The sequence below is a fragment of the Monodelphis domestica genome, chromosome 3 (assembly GCF_027887165.1).
Source record: "Monodelphis domestica isolate mMonDom1 chromosome 3, mMonDom1.pri, whole genome shotgun sequence".
NCBI classification, from domain to species: Eukaryota; Metazoa; Chordata; class Mammalia; order Didelphimorphia; family Didelphidae; genus Monodelphis; species Monodelphis domestica.
The window spans coordinates 141,825,899-141,840,694 of record NC_077229.1 but is presented as its reverse complement, the minus strand read 5'-3'; the positions used below and the strand labels follow the sequence as shown (position 1 = coordinate 141,840,694).

Here is a 14,796-nt window from a genome sequence, read left to right as displayed (position 1 = left end):
ACTGATTTAAAGGATGTGAAAATCATCTAAAAAGGCAATTGTTGACATTGTTACAGTGTTGTAAAGGCAAGAAGTCTAGAATGACAGTCAAAAGATTGGAGTTCAAATCCTGATTCTGCTATTAACATCACTTCTCTTGGTTTCATTTTCCCAATCTATTAAATTACAATTTGGTCTAGATGGTCTCAGAGGCCCCTTCTAACTATGAATCTGTGATCTGAGAATCCCATGATCAAAGCCTCACAAATAGGGACCATAGGGATGAAGAAGAACCATCAAAGGGTAGAAGGAACAGCTAATAAAGTTGGAAGAAACCAATAGAGATTCATGGAAATCCTGGAGAGTGTTGCAAAGAGTAGGCTTCAAATGACACCAAAAGTCTAGGGAGGATGAAAACTGCAGCCACCAAAAACAGTAATCTTTTGCAAGGGATTGCTGAAAATATACTTTTCTGCATATAAGTTCTTTATAACAAAACATTAATTCTGATAATATATACTTTTCCTAACACAGCTAACTATGAAATAACCCATAAATGCAGCAAACAAAATAAAATCAGTAACATAAAAACCATTTTTCTCACTAGTAATTCCATAGAAATTCCATAGATCCTTTGTACTAACATCTCAATAAAAATAAACATTGGTTTCAGATAATACTATGATGCTGTAAACCCTTCTCCCTTGATTGCTCTCAGAAAACCAAGGGGGTATACTGGGACTTTAGTCACTGTTGTTGGAAGACACAGACTGGTGAGGTCTTGACATCACCTCTGACACTTTGACACTTTGCAGGCATTGGGAGCTCTTTGCTTTATGATGGTAGGGTGAATAAGACCAGTGAAGCTCTTAGGAAGACACCAGCCACTACACAAACTTGTATGCATCCTGTCTTTCATTTTTTTCTCTACTGAGCACAGCCAAGAGTGTGCTTGGTTACCAACATGAAAGTGAAAATGAGATTACTAATAAATTTACATGAATACTTGAAGCCATTATAGTTAAAAATATGGGTCCTGAGGATTGGTTATAAGTGCTTGTTTCCTTCCTTCCTTCCTTCCTTCCTAAACTTATCTGTCTACTGACCCCATTGCCCAAATATGCTGCTCAATGACTAGCTAGATGCTTCGATAGACTAACTGGCAATAATATCTAGTTAGTGGTTAAATGTTTATATATGTTCAACTTACACGTGCATATTTACCTACACACACACACACAATATATATGTGTATATATATATATATATATATATATAGCTTTTCTAGATGACATTTGTATTTTAACATTGGCCTATGATGCCTGCATTCAAAAACATTACCTGTGTAGAACCAGTGGAAGTTTTATTTTTTAAGTAGGTAGTGGTCTATTCTACCCAGACATATGGGCACCACAGCTCTGATTAATGGAATTTTATCACATAAGTAGTTTGTTTTTTGAATAATCTAAGGTCAAGAACATGAACTTCCGTGTTTGTCATAGCTTACTTTCCTACTCTAATACCTTAAAATTTTGGCTACATTTCCATATCACAAATATTCCATATTCTATAAATAATTTCCAGATAGAGACACATAGACACCAAAATGGTATCTCAAACAAGAGAAGGGGGAAGAGTTGGCAAAGTTTCTCTAATTAAGAGCAGGTAATTGAATAGGAAAGAGGGTAGCTGATTATTCATCTCTTTGAATGACTAAACATAAATCAGAGGTCTGAAAATGTAGCAAGAATTAAGTTTTATGTATACACATATATTTGTTAAATGATACCTTCTTTAGTATGGGAATAGGAAGGAAGAAGATACCTAGGAATTTTAATGTAATAAAATGATTTTTAAAAAAGAGAATAAATTATTTTCAAATAAGGTTAAAAAGTAGAAAAGGTAGACTCTCCTATTTCTGTTTCCATTTCTTCAATGATAGAGATGATTGCCTATGGATTTGTCTTATACTTAAACAGCTCCCTAAATATACTTTCTACCTGCCGTTCCTTTGTTCCTTCCCTCCCTCCTTCCCTCCCTCCTTCCCTCCTTCCTTCCTTCCTTCCTTCCTTCCTTCCTTCCTTCCTTCCTTCCTTCCTTCCTTCCTTCCTTCCTTCCTTCCTTCCTTCCTTCCTTCCTTCCTTCCTTCCTTTGTTCTTTCATTCATTTGTTCATTCATTTGTTCATTCATTTGTTCACTTGTTCCTTTCTTCCTTCCCTCATTTTCTGTCTTACCATGAATTCTAAGATAGAAGGACTAGGCAACTGGGGTAAATGATTTGCCCAGGGTTACACAGCTAGAAAGTGTCTCAGACCAGTTTTGAACCCAGGTCCTCTTGACTTCCAGCCTGGAGCTCTATCTATTGTTCTACCTAACTGCTCCTTGCCACTCCCAAATGCATTTTTAACAGTCCAAGCACTGCATCAGCCCTCTACCAAAGAAAATTAAATTCCAGAGTGGGATTTCTATGGATCAATGGTGGGGTAGAAGAGGTGTCTCTGTGATCTCTTAAAAATCCTCTAGTGATGTTTAATTTGTGAAATAATCTATTTGATAAAAGGCCCATGATTTCTTCCAGTCCTTTGAATATTATTTGGATTCCCCCTCATGAAAAAGATAGGATATTGGATTAGAATTCAGGAAGATTCAGGCTCAAATTATACTTGTATTTGCTAGCTGAGTAATTCTGGGAAAATCACTCAGTTTTTTTCCCACCTCAATTTTGTCATATATAAATGAGAGGGGTGGTCTTAATGGCCTCTGAGATCTCTTCCATGCTAGATCCATGACAATCTCCCTTCATTTTATTCCCTCTGCTAGGCTTGTTTGACTTAACTATCTTCCCATGGCAGCCTCCTGAGGGCTAATGCAGTTCAGTTTTGCTGGCAGTTAAGTGACACAATCAACCAACAAGTATTTATTAAGCAACTGCTACTATGGGTAGCTAGGTGATGAAATGAACAGGAGCACCAGATCTAGGGTCAGGAAGATTTATCTTCCTGAGTTCAAATATAGCCTCAAACACTTATTAGCTGTGTGAATCTGGGCAAGTCACTTAACCCTGTCAGCCTCTGTTTCCTCATTTGCAAAATGAGCTGGAGAAGGAAATAGCAAACCAGTCTAGTATCTGTCAAGAAAATCTCTAAATGGGGCCATGGAGAATTGGACATGACTGAAATGACTCCATAGTAAGAAGTATGTGCTAGTTTCTAGTTGTATGACCCTGGACAAGTAATTTAATCCCCATTGCCTAGCCCTTAGCACCCTTCTGCCAGGGAATAGATACTAAGTATTGATTCTTAGATGCTAGGTAAGGACTTTAAGAAACAATAACTGTGTCACGCATTATGCTAGGTACTAGAAATATAAAGAAAAACAAATATCTCCCCCTCACCCCTTGTCCTCCCTACCACACACACATATACACAAATTACTCTCAAGGAGCTAATAATCTCATAGAAGAGCCATTTGCAGACACTGTTTACAAACATTATACAGACAGAATAAACAGTCAGCTCAGAAGGAAGACACTAGCATGAAAAGGGACTGAGAAAGGCTTCTTGTGGAAGAAAAGATGTTAACTAAGACATGAAAGAATCTAGGAAAGCCTGGAAGTAGAGATAAGTTCCCCACACGGCATGGGGGACAGTGAAAGAAAGAGCATGGAGCCAGGAGACAGAACCTCTTCCTTCTCTCCATGTGGCAGTAGACAGCACTGGCACCTTGTGTTTTTTGATGTGCTAAAGGGTGGCCAATATATTTGTTTCTGCTATGGGCTTGCCCCACGACCTGGACTAAATCTGTTCAATTCAACCCAACAAATGTCCCATGCCAGGTATTCTGAGTACAGTGATGACCGTGGTGTTTACAATGGAGTAGACAGACAGAACACATCACCAAGCAACTCGAATACAAAATATGGCATAAATAAATGAGAGGCACTATATGAGAGGCATTCATCCTCTCTTCCCCAGAATGACAGGAACCTCCTAACAGGCTCCCTGCCTCATCTCATCCTTCTCTAAATTGCCCTATATTCCACTGCCAAGTAATTCCTAAAGCCCATGTCTGTGTCACACCCTAACTGCCTCAATAAACTCCAGTGGCTCCTTATTACCTCTAGGATCATCCTCTGTTTGGCTGTTAAAGTCCTTGCTAGCCTGACATACCATATATCTTTTTAGGTTTATTACACTCCTTGTTAGATTTTTGTTGTTTAGTTCTTTTTAGACATGTCCGACTCTCTGTGACCCCATTTGGGGCATTCTTGGTAAAGATACTGAAATGTATCAAAATTTCCTTCTTTATCTCATTTTATAGATGAAGAAACAATGGTCCATAGGGCTAAGTGACTTGCCCAAGGTCAGTCAGCCAGTGAATGAGGCCAGATTTTAACTCATGAAGATAAGTCTTCCTACTTTCAGACCCAGTGCTCTATCCACTGGGCAACCTAGCTACTTTCCTGATATTTAGGCTATATTAAGCCCAGGCTAGCCTTCTTACTATGTATTTCTCAGAGGTGAAACATCACTTCCCATATCTAAGCCTTTACACTGGCTGTCCTCCATGCCCTCCTTCTCTCCACCTCTTAGAATCCCTAATTTCTTTCAGTTGGCTCAAAGGTCACCTTCTACCAAAAACCTTTTATCATCCACTCAACTGCTTCTTTCCCTTTCTATCTATTTTTCATATATCAATATATTCACATGTTATCTTCTTGGTAAGATGCAAGTTCTTTGAAGGCATGGATTGTTTCACTTTTGTCACTTAAATTTTCAATTCCTAGGTACCTCCTCACTATCTTTTAACCAAGCTTCCTGTATTTTACTGGTCATCTCCAAACCTCCTCCAACCTTCACCACAATCTTGGTCTCTCTGCTCTTTGATCCTGGCCCTGATAGGGAAGCTTTCTTTTTATTTTGCTCAAAATCAGGTCTTCCTACCACTTCCTAATCATTAATTCAGAAAGCTTTTGCTCTTTTCAGGGTCAGCAAACCTTGATAGGTGCCATACTACTTCCCGGGTGTTTCCACACCACTCTACTCAGTATACACCCCCCCCCCCCTTTCCTGCTGGCATATACAATCCTCCATCATTAGAGCATAACTACTTTGAGGACAGGGACTATCTTGAGTGTTTATATTTATATCCCAAGCATTCAGCACAGTTCCTGGCACATAGAAGTAGAAACCTGGGAAATATATTGATTGCATGATTGATAGAAGAACTAAAAAAGCAGAGAAAATTTCCTTTTTAAAAATAATTCATTTTTATTTTCAATGACAAATTTTTTCCCTCCTTCCACTTACTCTTACACCCATTGAGAAAGTAAGAAATACAATACTCATACTGTGTAATTAGAATTTGTTACCTTAAAAACTATGATCCCCAATAAAACTACCATCCTCAGCAAAACTACAATCCCTAGCACCCTACTCACTTCCTGTCTGACATGCTGATGTAGACAGGATATAAATTGGGTGTAGCTCCGCCTCTTGCTTTTTTTCCCTTCTTGTTGAGAGGTTTTATGGAGTGGGGATTTTTGAACATGTAGAAAAAATTAGTCACATGGTTCTATTTTGTCAGATAATAAACTTTAAAAATAATACTTGATGTATTGCACATTAATTGAAATCTTACAACACATAATTAAAGTCATACTAAACATTTTTGCATTAGTCATATTCTGGTATGGGGAAAATAAAGAAAGAAAAAAATATTCTTCAATCTGTGCTCTGAGTCTGTCAGTTCTCTATCTGGAGATGTAGAACATTTTTTACCAGGAGGTGTTTGGAGTTTTGATGGATCACAATTACTCAACTAGATCAGTTACAAAAAAAATCTTTCATGGTGGATGATTTTTACAATATTGCTGTTATGCTCCTGGTTCTGCTCATTTCATTTCTGCATCAGTTCATATATGTCTCCCCAGGTTTTTCTGAAACAATTCCCTTCATCATTTCTTCTAACACAATAATATTCCATTGCATTCATACACCAAATATTCCCCAGTTGATAGGCATCCCCTCAGTTTCTAATTCTTTGCCACAACAAAAAGATCTACTATAAATACTTTTGTACATATAAATCCTTGCCCATTTTCTTTTATTTCCTTGAGGTATAGAACTGGTAGCAGTATTTCTGGTTCAAAGAGTATGCACAGGGGGCAGTTGAGTAGCTCAGTGGATTGAGAGTCAGGCCTAGAGTCAGGAGGTCTTGGGTTCAAATCTGACCTTAGATACTTCCTAGCTTTGTGACCCTGGGCAAGTCACTTAATCCCATTGTTTAGCTCTTACCAGTCTTCTGCTTTGGAACCAATACAGAGTATTGATTTTAAAGCAGAAGGTTTAAAAAAACAAGGAGTATGCACAGTTTTATTGCTCTTTGGACATAGTTACAAATTGTTATCCATAATGGCTGGACTGGTTCAGAGTTCCACCTGTAGTACAATAGTATACCTATGTTTCCACATCCCCTGTAGCACTTATAATTTTTTTCTGTCATTTCAGTCAATCTCTAAATGTGAGATTATACCTCCTTATTGTTTTAATTTGCAATTCTTTAATGATTACTGATTTAAAACATTTTTTCTATGTTAATATTGATGGCTTTGATTTTTTTCTGAAAACTGCCAGTTTATAACTTTTGATCATTTGGGGAAAGGCTTTAATTTTTGTAAATTTGTCTCATTTCTCTATGTATTTGGGAAAAGTGGACTTTATCAGAGAAACTTTTTGTAAATATTTTTTCTCAGGTTCCTGCTTTTCTTCTTTTTCCTTTATTTCTTAATTTTTTCACTTACATGTAGAAACAATTTTTATCAATTGTTTTCTGACATTTTAGGATTCAGATTTTCTCCCTTCTTCTGTTCCTCTCCAACCCTATGACAGTAAGTAATCTGATATAAATTATACTAGTGCTTTCATCTAATACATATTTTCATATTGCTCATACCATAATATAAGACACATCATGCAGACAATAAAAGGCTCATGAAGGAAATAAATTGGAAGACTTCATGCTGTGAAAGGAAATTCTTGGTTCTCTTTGTCTATTCTGAATTTACACTTGTAAAAAGGGAATCCTTTATTCTCTTTGTCAAATTGGAGTTAACACTTTGGTTAACAATAATTTAAGTACCCCTACTTAGTACCTCACTAGATTGTAAAGACAAGATTAACTCTCCTTTGTCTACCTTTTGATTGAATCAACACAAGCTGGAACTAGGTGGAGGAGCTCACAAACCACTTAGTGAATTCACACCCTCAAAAACTCCATCAGTCAGGAAACTATGAACTCTTTTGATGAGAATTCACATCCCTAGAAGGTGAGAAGTGGATCCCATAGACACTTCCCCCCCTAGTGCTGGGCAATTTGGAAGCTGTGATTGGCCCTTGTGAAGAGGGGAAGGGACAAGAAGCCACTATAAAAGGCCCTGAGTTTCTGGGGCTAGAGAAGTTGGATTCAAGAAGGAAGTTAGCTTCAAGAAGAGTTGGCTTCAAGAGTCATCTTCAGCTTGAGTCATCTTGACCTGCCTCTAAGAGGGAACCTGGATGAGTGAATAGCTGGCTTTCCTTTCTTGACTTAACTTCTTAACTTTGGTTGAGAGGATTAACAAGTTGTGCTTGGTTGAGTCAAGCACCAGAGCAATATTTAGTGTGATAAGCTAGAAATCTTCTCTATTCCTTTTTGTATATTTCTCTACTTTCACTCTTTCTACCTCTTTTGTAAATAAAAGATATTAAAAGTAAGTCCTTTTGATTTTGAGCTATAATATTTTAAATCAGCAATCACCATATTATTATAATTTTCATATATTTTATTTAGTCAAATCATTAAAATTAATTTTTTTAAATTAATTAATTAAAATTAAATTAATTAAAATTAAAAATAATTCCTACACTGCTTTGATCTACAATCAGACTCTAACAGTGCCTTCTTTGGTTGTGGATAGCATTTTCATCATGATAATTTAACTCTTCACAGTTGATCATTGAATAATATTTCTATTACTCTAAACATTGTTCTACTGGTCCTGCTCACTTCATTTTGCATCAGTTCACATAAGTCTTTCCAAGTTTTTCTAAACCCATCCTATTTATCATTTCTTATGGCGCAATTATATTCCATTATGATCCTATACCACAACTTGTTAATCCATTTCCCAAGTTATGGACAACCCCTCAGTTTCCAATTCTTTGACACCAAAAAAAGAGCTGCTAAAATATTTTTGTAGGTCCTTTTCCCTTATCTCTGATCTTTTTGGGAAATAGGCCCACTAATGATATCGATGGGTCACAGGGTATGCATATGGTCCTTTGAGTGTGGTTTCATATTGTACTCTAGAATGGTTGTATCAGGTTCACAGTTCTACCAGCAGTGTATTAGTGTATTGCCCTCTTTCTTTTCTTCTAATTTTGGCTGTATTGGTTTTGTTTGTGTAAAAAAAAATAATTTTATGTAATCAAAATTATTTCTTTTACTTCCTGTGAACCTCATTATCTATCTCTTCTTGGTCATAATCTCTTTCTTTATTCATAGATCTAACAGATAAACTTTTCTATGCTCCCTTAATTAGCTTATGACATCACCCTTCATGTCTAAATCTTGCATTCATTTTGAACTTATCTTAGAATTAAGTGTGAAATGAAGTTCTATGCCTTTTTTCTCCCAGACTTAACAGTTTTTCCAGTAGTTTTTGTTAAATAGTGAACCATTATCTTCTGAGTTTGTGTCATAGAAACTTTTTATGGTCAGGTTGTCTTTTATGTCCTCCTACTGCTTTCATAGACCATTAGAGGCCTATAAATTTTTGATGTTTCCAAGGCAGTGTGATCCATAGAGAGGTCTCTTCATTGTCCTCTTGGTGTGCACTCTGATCTCTTAAGCAAGGCTACTACAACCTCATAACCATGACTAGCATTCTCTTTGTCCTGGAACTATGACCCAGAACTAGGTTACATAGGTAAGAGAGCTGCCAGATGGCATGCATTCTTGCTCCTAGTAGAAAGATCCAATGGGATCTCTTTCTACCCTGTTGTCAAGTCTCCTTATGATCCCTGGACCCGAGATGGCTCTATATAGCTATTGTCATTGTCACTGCTAATGCTACTCCTGCCCCACCAGGTTTGGCTCTTGACCAGACCACACTTCAGCAAGTGTAGACTTTTCTTTCTGTCTTCCTAATCTGCCCTGCACTGGAAAAATACCCATGACGTTGAATTGGCTTTCCTTCACAGAGTTTAGTTTGGTGTGTTTTTTTAGGTTGATATGGAGGAAGTATTTTGGGAGAACTCAGGAAAGTACTGGCTTCATTCCACAATCTTCCAAAAAAATTTCCAAGTTGATAGGGCTGGAAAGGCTTTCTAGAGAAGGTAACATTAAGTGTTGGAGGCCAGGTAGGATTTTACTTGGTAGGAAAGGCAGGAAGGGAGGGCATCCTAGACACAGAGAAGGGTGGGTGCTATCAGCCTTGTCCAGGAGAAGGTGGAAAATACAATTTGGCTGAGGACTAGTGTACAAAAAGTAGATTAAAGTGAGATAAAGTTAGGAAGGAAGGGTGGTGCCTGATTTTGGAAGGCTTTGAGCGACAGGTTAAGGATTTTTCATTTTATTCCATTAGAAAGATGTCTAGCCCAAATGTCCATTTTTTTAAGCTTCAACTGATTCTCATAAAGGTCTCTTATAATTTTAAATATGTTGCTTATGAGGAATAATACCATATCATATTACCACTTTGTAATGTATTTGCACAGATTAATTTATGAGATTAGTCATTTGAAACCTTGGAAAGGAGAACCTCAGGGAATGCATGAGGACCAGGAGGAAGTTTGGAACTGTCCAGTACAAAAGCATAAATTGGGAATGTTCAGGTAAGGTACCTGGATAGACTGGGGCATACAAAGCCAGTCAATCTCCCCTCCCACAATGCTGCCTGTAAAAAGAAAATAAAGGGAGATGAAGTGAGCAGATGAAAAATCAGCTGACTTCACAAATCCCCCTACCTCTGGCCCTGCTTGTGTGTTCCTGCCCACATGGCTTTGCTCCTATTCTTTTTCCTTGCTCTGCTGACTGATCCCTCTAAAGATATAATGAACAATAGTGAGGAGTGTGGTGGGAGGGGGGAAGGAGGGCAAGGCGTGTAAAAATGCAGCTTCTAATCCAACAAATATGTGTTGAGACTCAGATGAGGTTCAAGCAGGATCTTTGGAGCTAGTGTGTTGAGAGAAGAACAAAAGGAACATTGATCCAGGGGTCGAGATGGCAACTTTCTCCCCTTCGCATGCCCCATTGGCTCTCATTGTCAGCAACTGTGAAAATAGCCAATTATTTAGTCTGCTGGTGTGATGCAGCTGTCCCACACATGTTACAAATAAGGGCCAATGAGTTGGTCCTATTTTTAGCATTTTAATGCAGATGCAAAGGTCACTGAAATTCCCCATTTGCTGGCTATTCCTCTCCCTTCTCTCTCAATCTCCCTCCTCTGCCTGAGTGTATCCCTTGAGTAGCTATCCTTGCCAGTTAAGATGAATTAGGAACCCTTGACAAAAAAGGAAAAAACCTCTATAATCCACTTATTTCTCATTTCTGGCTGACCTCTCCATGCCTTCCTTGAATTGGCTGATATCATTATCTAGTGGCATGAAGTCCTGCTTAAATTCTTCCAGAGATACCACTCCACATGAGAACTCTAAGCATGCCCCTCTCTCCCAGAAAGAGAATCCTAGTATCTAGACCAGGAGTTCTTAACCCTTTGAGGGTCTATGAACCCCTAAGGGACCTGGATACATGCCAGTGGATCCACAAAATAGGATATATATCTTTATTTCCATTAACTTCCAACTGAAATCGGGGACAGCTAGATGGTATAATTGGTAGAGTGCCAGGCCTGGAGTCAGGAAAACTTCCTGAGTTAAAACGTAGCCTCAAATCCTTACTAGTTGTGTAACCCTGGACAAGTCACTCAATCCTCTTTGCCTCCGTTTCCTCATATGTAAAATGAACTGGAGAAGGAAATAGCAAGCCACTCTGGTAACAAGAAAACCCCAAATGGGGTTGCGAAGAGATGGCCATGACTGAAGTGGCTGAACAACAAGATGAGGACCAAATGACCTAATGTATATAAAACATTTGGTCAGTCTTAAACCAGTAGAACAATTTCTGCTAAAACATTCAGATAGAACTGCTCTAGTACATTTGCCAAGACAACCCCAAATAAAGTCATGAAAAATTAGACATAACTAAAACAAGTGGAACAACAAAACTGAAATTGATTATTTTCTTCAATAATTTAAAAACATTATTGTGAGAAGGCAGTCCCCATAGGATTCCCCAGACTAACAAAGGGGTCTATGACACAAAAAAGAGGTTAAGAATCCTTGATCTAGACAAACCCCCTCATTTGACAAATGAAAAATCAGAACCTCCAGGACATGGCAACACCAGCCCTAGAGTTAGTTAGACAGTGGTAGAGTAGAGCTGAGGTAATAGACCCAATCTCCTACCTCCTGGTCCAAGCCTAGTTCAGCTGCATGCCAAGGTCTGAGTGTGAGATGATCATGTCTTCCATTTCTCCAGTGCTTTACAGGCACCATTTGATTCTCACAACCACCTTGTGAGAAAGGCACTAATATTATCATCCCTATAAGGGATGAGGACCATAAAGGAGAGGCCATTTGTCTATGGCCACAGAACTAGAAAGTAGCTGAGGTGGTCATCCTTACTCCAAGCCTAGCTCTTTCTTCACCATGCCATGCTGTACCTCCGCAACAAAAGTAAAAAACAAAACAAAAATCCCAAACAAATGAAAAATAACCTTTTGTATTTATTTTATATCTACTTAAGATCCTAAGTTCATCAATTGAGAGTGGGGAGGAACCTTAGAGGCCATCTAGTCCAACTCCCTCACTTTACAGATGAGGAAACTGTGAATCAAAGAGGGAAATGTTAAGTGAACTACTCAAAAAATCATACCGGCAGCAAATATCTAAGGCAAGGGTTCAATCCAGGCCCTCTGACACAAGAGTAAGTTTATCAAAATGATTGGTATTTGATAAATCCTTGGAATGGGAGACCCTTGAAAACAGCAACTGCATCATTTTTGCATCCACATTCCCAGATCTTAGCATAGTAACTGGCACATTAAACGCTTATTGATGCCTTGACAAATGTAGCTATTATATCAGTGTTTCAGGCTAATTACAAATTAGAAAAAATACAATTTTTTTTTTGGCAGGGAGTGGAGGGAAATGGCAAGAATACAGACTCTGGAACCAGAAAACTAGACTCAACTCCTTCCTCTTGTATTTAGCTGTATGTCCTTGGACAAGTCTCATATCTTCCTGACCCTCAGTTTCCTCATTTCATTTCATCATGAAGAGAACCACATAGGCTTCAAGGTTCCTTTCAGCTCTAGAGCTATGATGCCCTCATCAGTTGTTGGAAATACTGGAATGTAGAGGCCTAGGGAAATAGGATAGAGAGCTAGGTTGTTTAGTAGATAGTGCCATGTCTGGAGTCAGGAAGACTTGGGTTCAAATCAAAACTAAATTTCTTTTAGTTTCTTCATCTGTAAAATGAGCTGGAGAAGGAAATGGCAAACCATCTCAGTATCTTTGCCAAGAAAACCTCAAATGTGGTCACAGAAAGTCGATTATGGCTGAAACAACCGAACCACTAAAAAAGAAATGGGACATATCTTCCCTCCTTGAGATTAGTCCTTCTCTGAAGCATGTGGGAGTATTTGCTGGAAACCCATGAAGATTTCCAGGATGCCAGCCATGCTCCCTGAATGTCCACAGTCTCCTTTAACCTAGGAGCTAGATGGCAGCTAGAACAAAAACAAGAATAAAGCCAGAAAAGAGCAGGTTGCCTCACCTGTCTTCAGGATCATTCAGAGCCATGTTCCGAGTCACGTAGCACATTTTGAGAGGGATGCATTTTTTGTCTCTGTGAAATGAGAGGGAAAGTGGCGACAGTGGATCCGAGTTGGTGCTTCCTAATCGTGGGGATTCAGGTGGGGGAGTCTCCCACCCAATCTCAGACACTGGAGAACCCTTTTTCACGTAGGGAGTTGCTTCTCGCATGTATTTCACTATAAGCAGAGAGACAAAATACAAGAGAAAAAAAAAGTATTATTAGAACCATAGAATCACAGTCTATGAGAGCTGCTAGTGGGGGTTAAAAAACAAAATAAAACAAAACAAAACAGCACTGGATTTCTTGGCATCAGTTTAGCAAAGACATTAGTAAGCCAGAGGAGAGAAAACCGGGATGGTGAAGGGCATTGAGTCCATGATATATGAAGATGAATAGATTAAAAGAAAAAACTGGGGATTGTTGAGCCTGGAGAAGATAAGACCCAGAAGGGACAAGATAATGGCTAAGTATTTGAAGGCATGTCCTGTGGAAGAGGGATTGGATTGTTTTATTCGGCCTCAGAGGCAATAATACTATGAGCAATGAGTAAAAATTGCAAAGAGGCAAATTTAGGCTTAGTGTCAGGAACAACAGCTTTCCAACAATTAAATCTGTGGCCAAGAATTAGAATGGGCCATCTTGCCAGGTCAGGGATTCCATCCACAGTCAACTTTAAGCAGAAGTTTATCTTTTTCAGGAATGGATGGAAGATTGCTGAACTCCCTTCCAACTCCAAAATTCTGTGATTCTCAGATTTTGTGATTTGGACTCAGAGAACCCATCTTTGTGCCTCTGTTCATACTATGTCTGATCACTCAGTCCAACCTATTTATGCCTTTTGAAATCCTTCAAGATCTTAAATATCACCTCCTACTTTGAACTTGTCCTAATTCCTCTAGTCAGAAGCCTGCTATTAGAAATCATCTCTCTACTAATTATGCCTTGTTTTTCCAATTCATTGAAGGGAAAGAGGGTAAGAATGAAATCTATTTTATCAAGAGGTTGTCAAAGCACTGAACACAGATATAGAGCAAAAGAGGTTAATAGACTCAGTGAGATACTCTAAGGGTTCTCAGGGCAAGATCAAAAAGAATCCCATTGGAACTCAGATAGAGTATACCTTTTGGAAGTCACAAGTAGTAAGGAATGAGATGTAGTTGCTCAACAGAGAGAGGGAATCAGTGCATTAGTCTATAAATTAAATTTTTTTGGTGGTTGAGAATTCTTTTTCTTGGATAAGCATGTTTATTATAATTTATTACATATTAATAACAAATCACATTATATTATGTTACTTATTACATTGTTATCTATTTTAAAAATAAAATAAATGGAATATAAAAATCATTTTTGTAAAGTATGAATTTTTTCATACTTTTTCATTCAATATTTTTCATTTTTCATTCAACAAACATTTATGTATGAATTAATAATGAAGCTTATATTAAGCACTTACTGTGTGCCTATTATGTGATGGGGATACACATATAAGCAAGCAACCAAAGCAATCCCTGTCCTCAAGAATCTTACATTCTAGGGGACAGCTAGATGGTTCAGTGGATTGAGAACCGGGTCCAGAGATGGGGGATCCTGGGTTCAAATCTGGCCTCAGACATCCTAGCTTTATGGCCCTGGGTAAGTCACCTAATCCCCATTGCCTAGTCCTTACCACTCTTCTGCCTTAGAACTAATACACAGAATTGACTCTAAGATAGAAGGTGAGGGTTAAAAAAAAAAGAATCTTACATTCTAAAGGAGAAAGATGCAAAGAGCAGGAAGTGGGATTGGGATGTTGGAAGTGTGGTTTGGAAATGGCTGGAAAGTGGAAGACCTAACTGTGTCAAAAGAGTGAGAAAGAAAGCTCATCCACCAAGGCCCAAGGGTAGTTCCTAGAACAG

At 38.3% G+C, this 14,796-nt stretch overlaps 1 protein-coding gene across 1 annotated transcript in view; it reads right to left on the bottom strand.

The window, feature by feature from the left end:
• SNTB1 (syntrophin beta 1) overlaps positions 1 to 14,796 on the bottom strand; it is a 340,635-nt gene that overhangs the window by 187,175 nt on the left and 138,664 nt on the right. Inside the window, exon 2 of the mRNA XM_001381027.5 lies at positions 12,857 to 13,073. Within this exon, the coding sequence (XP_001381064.1) occupies positions 12,857 to 13,073 (217 nt within the window). The remainder of the gene's footprint in view (positions 1 to 12,856; positions 13,074 to 14,796) is intronic.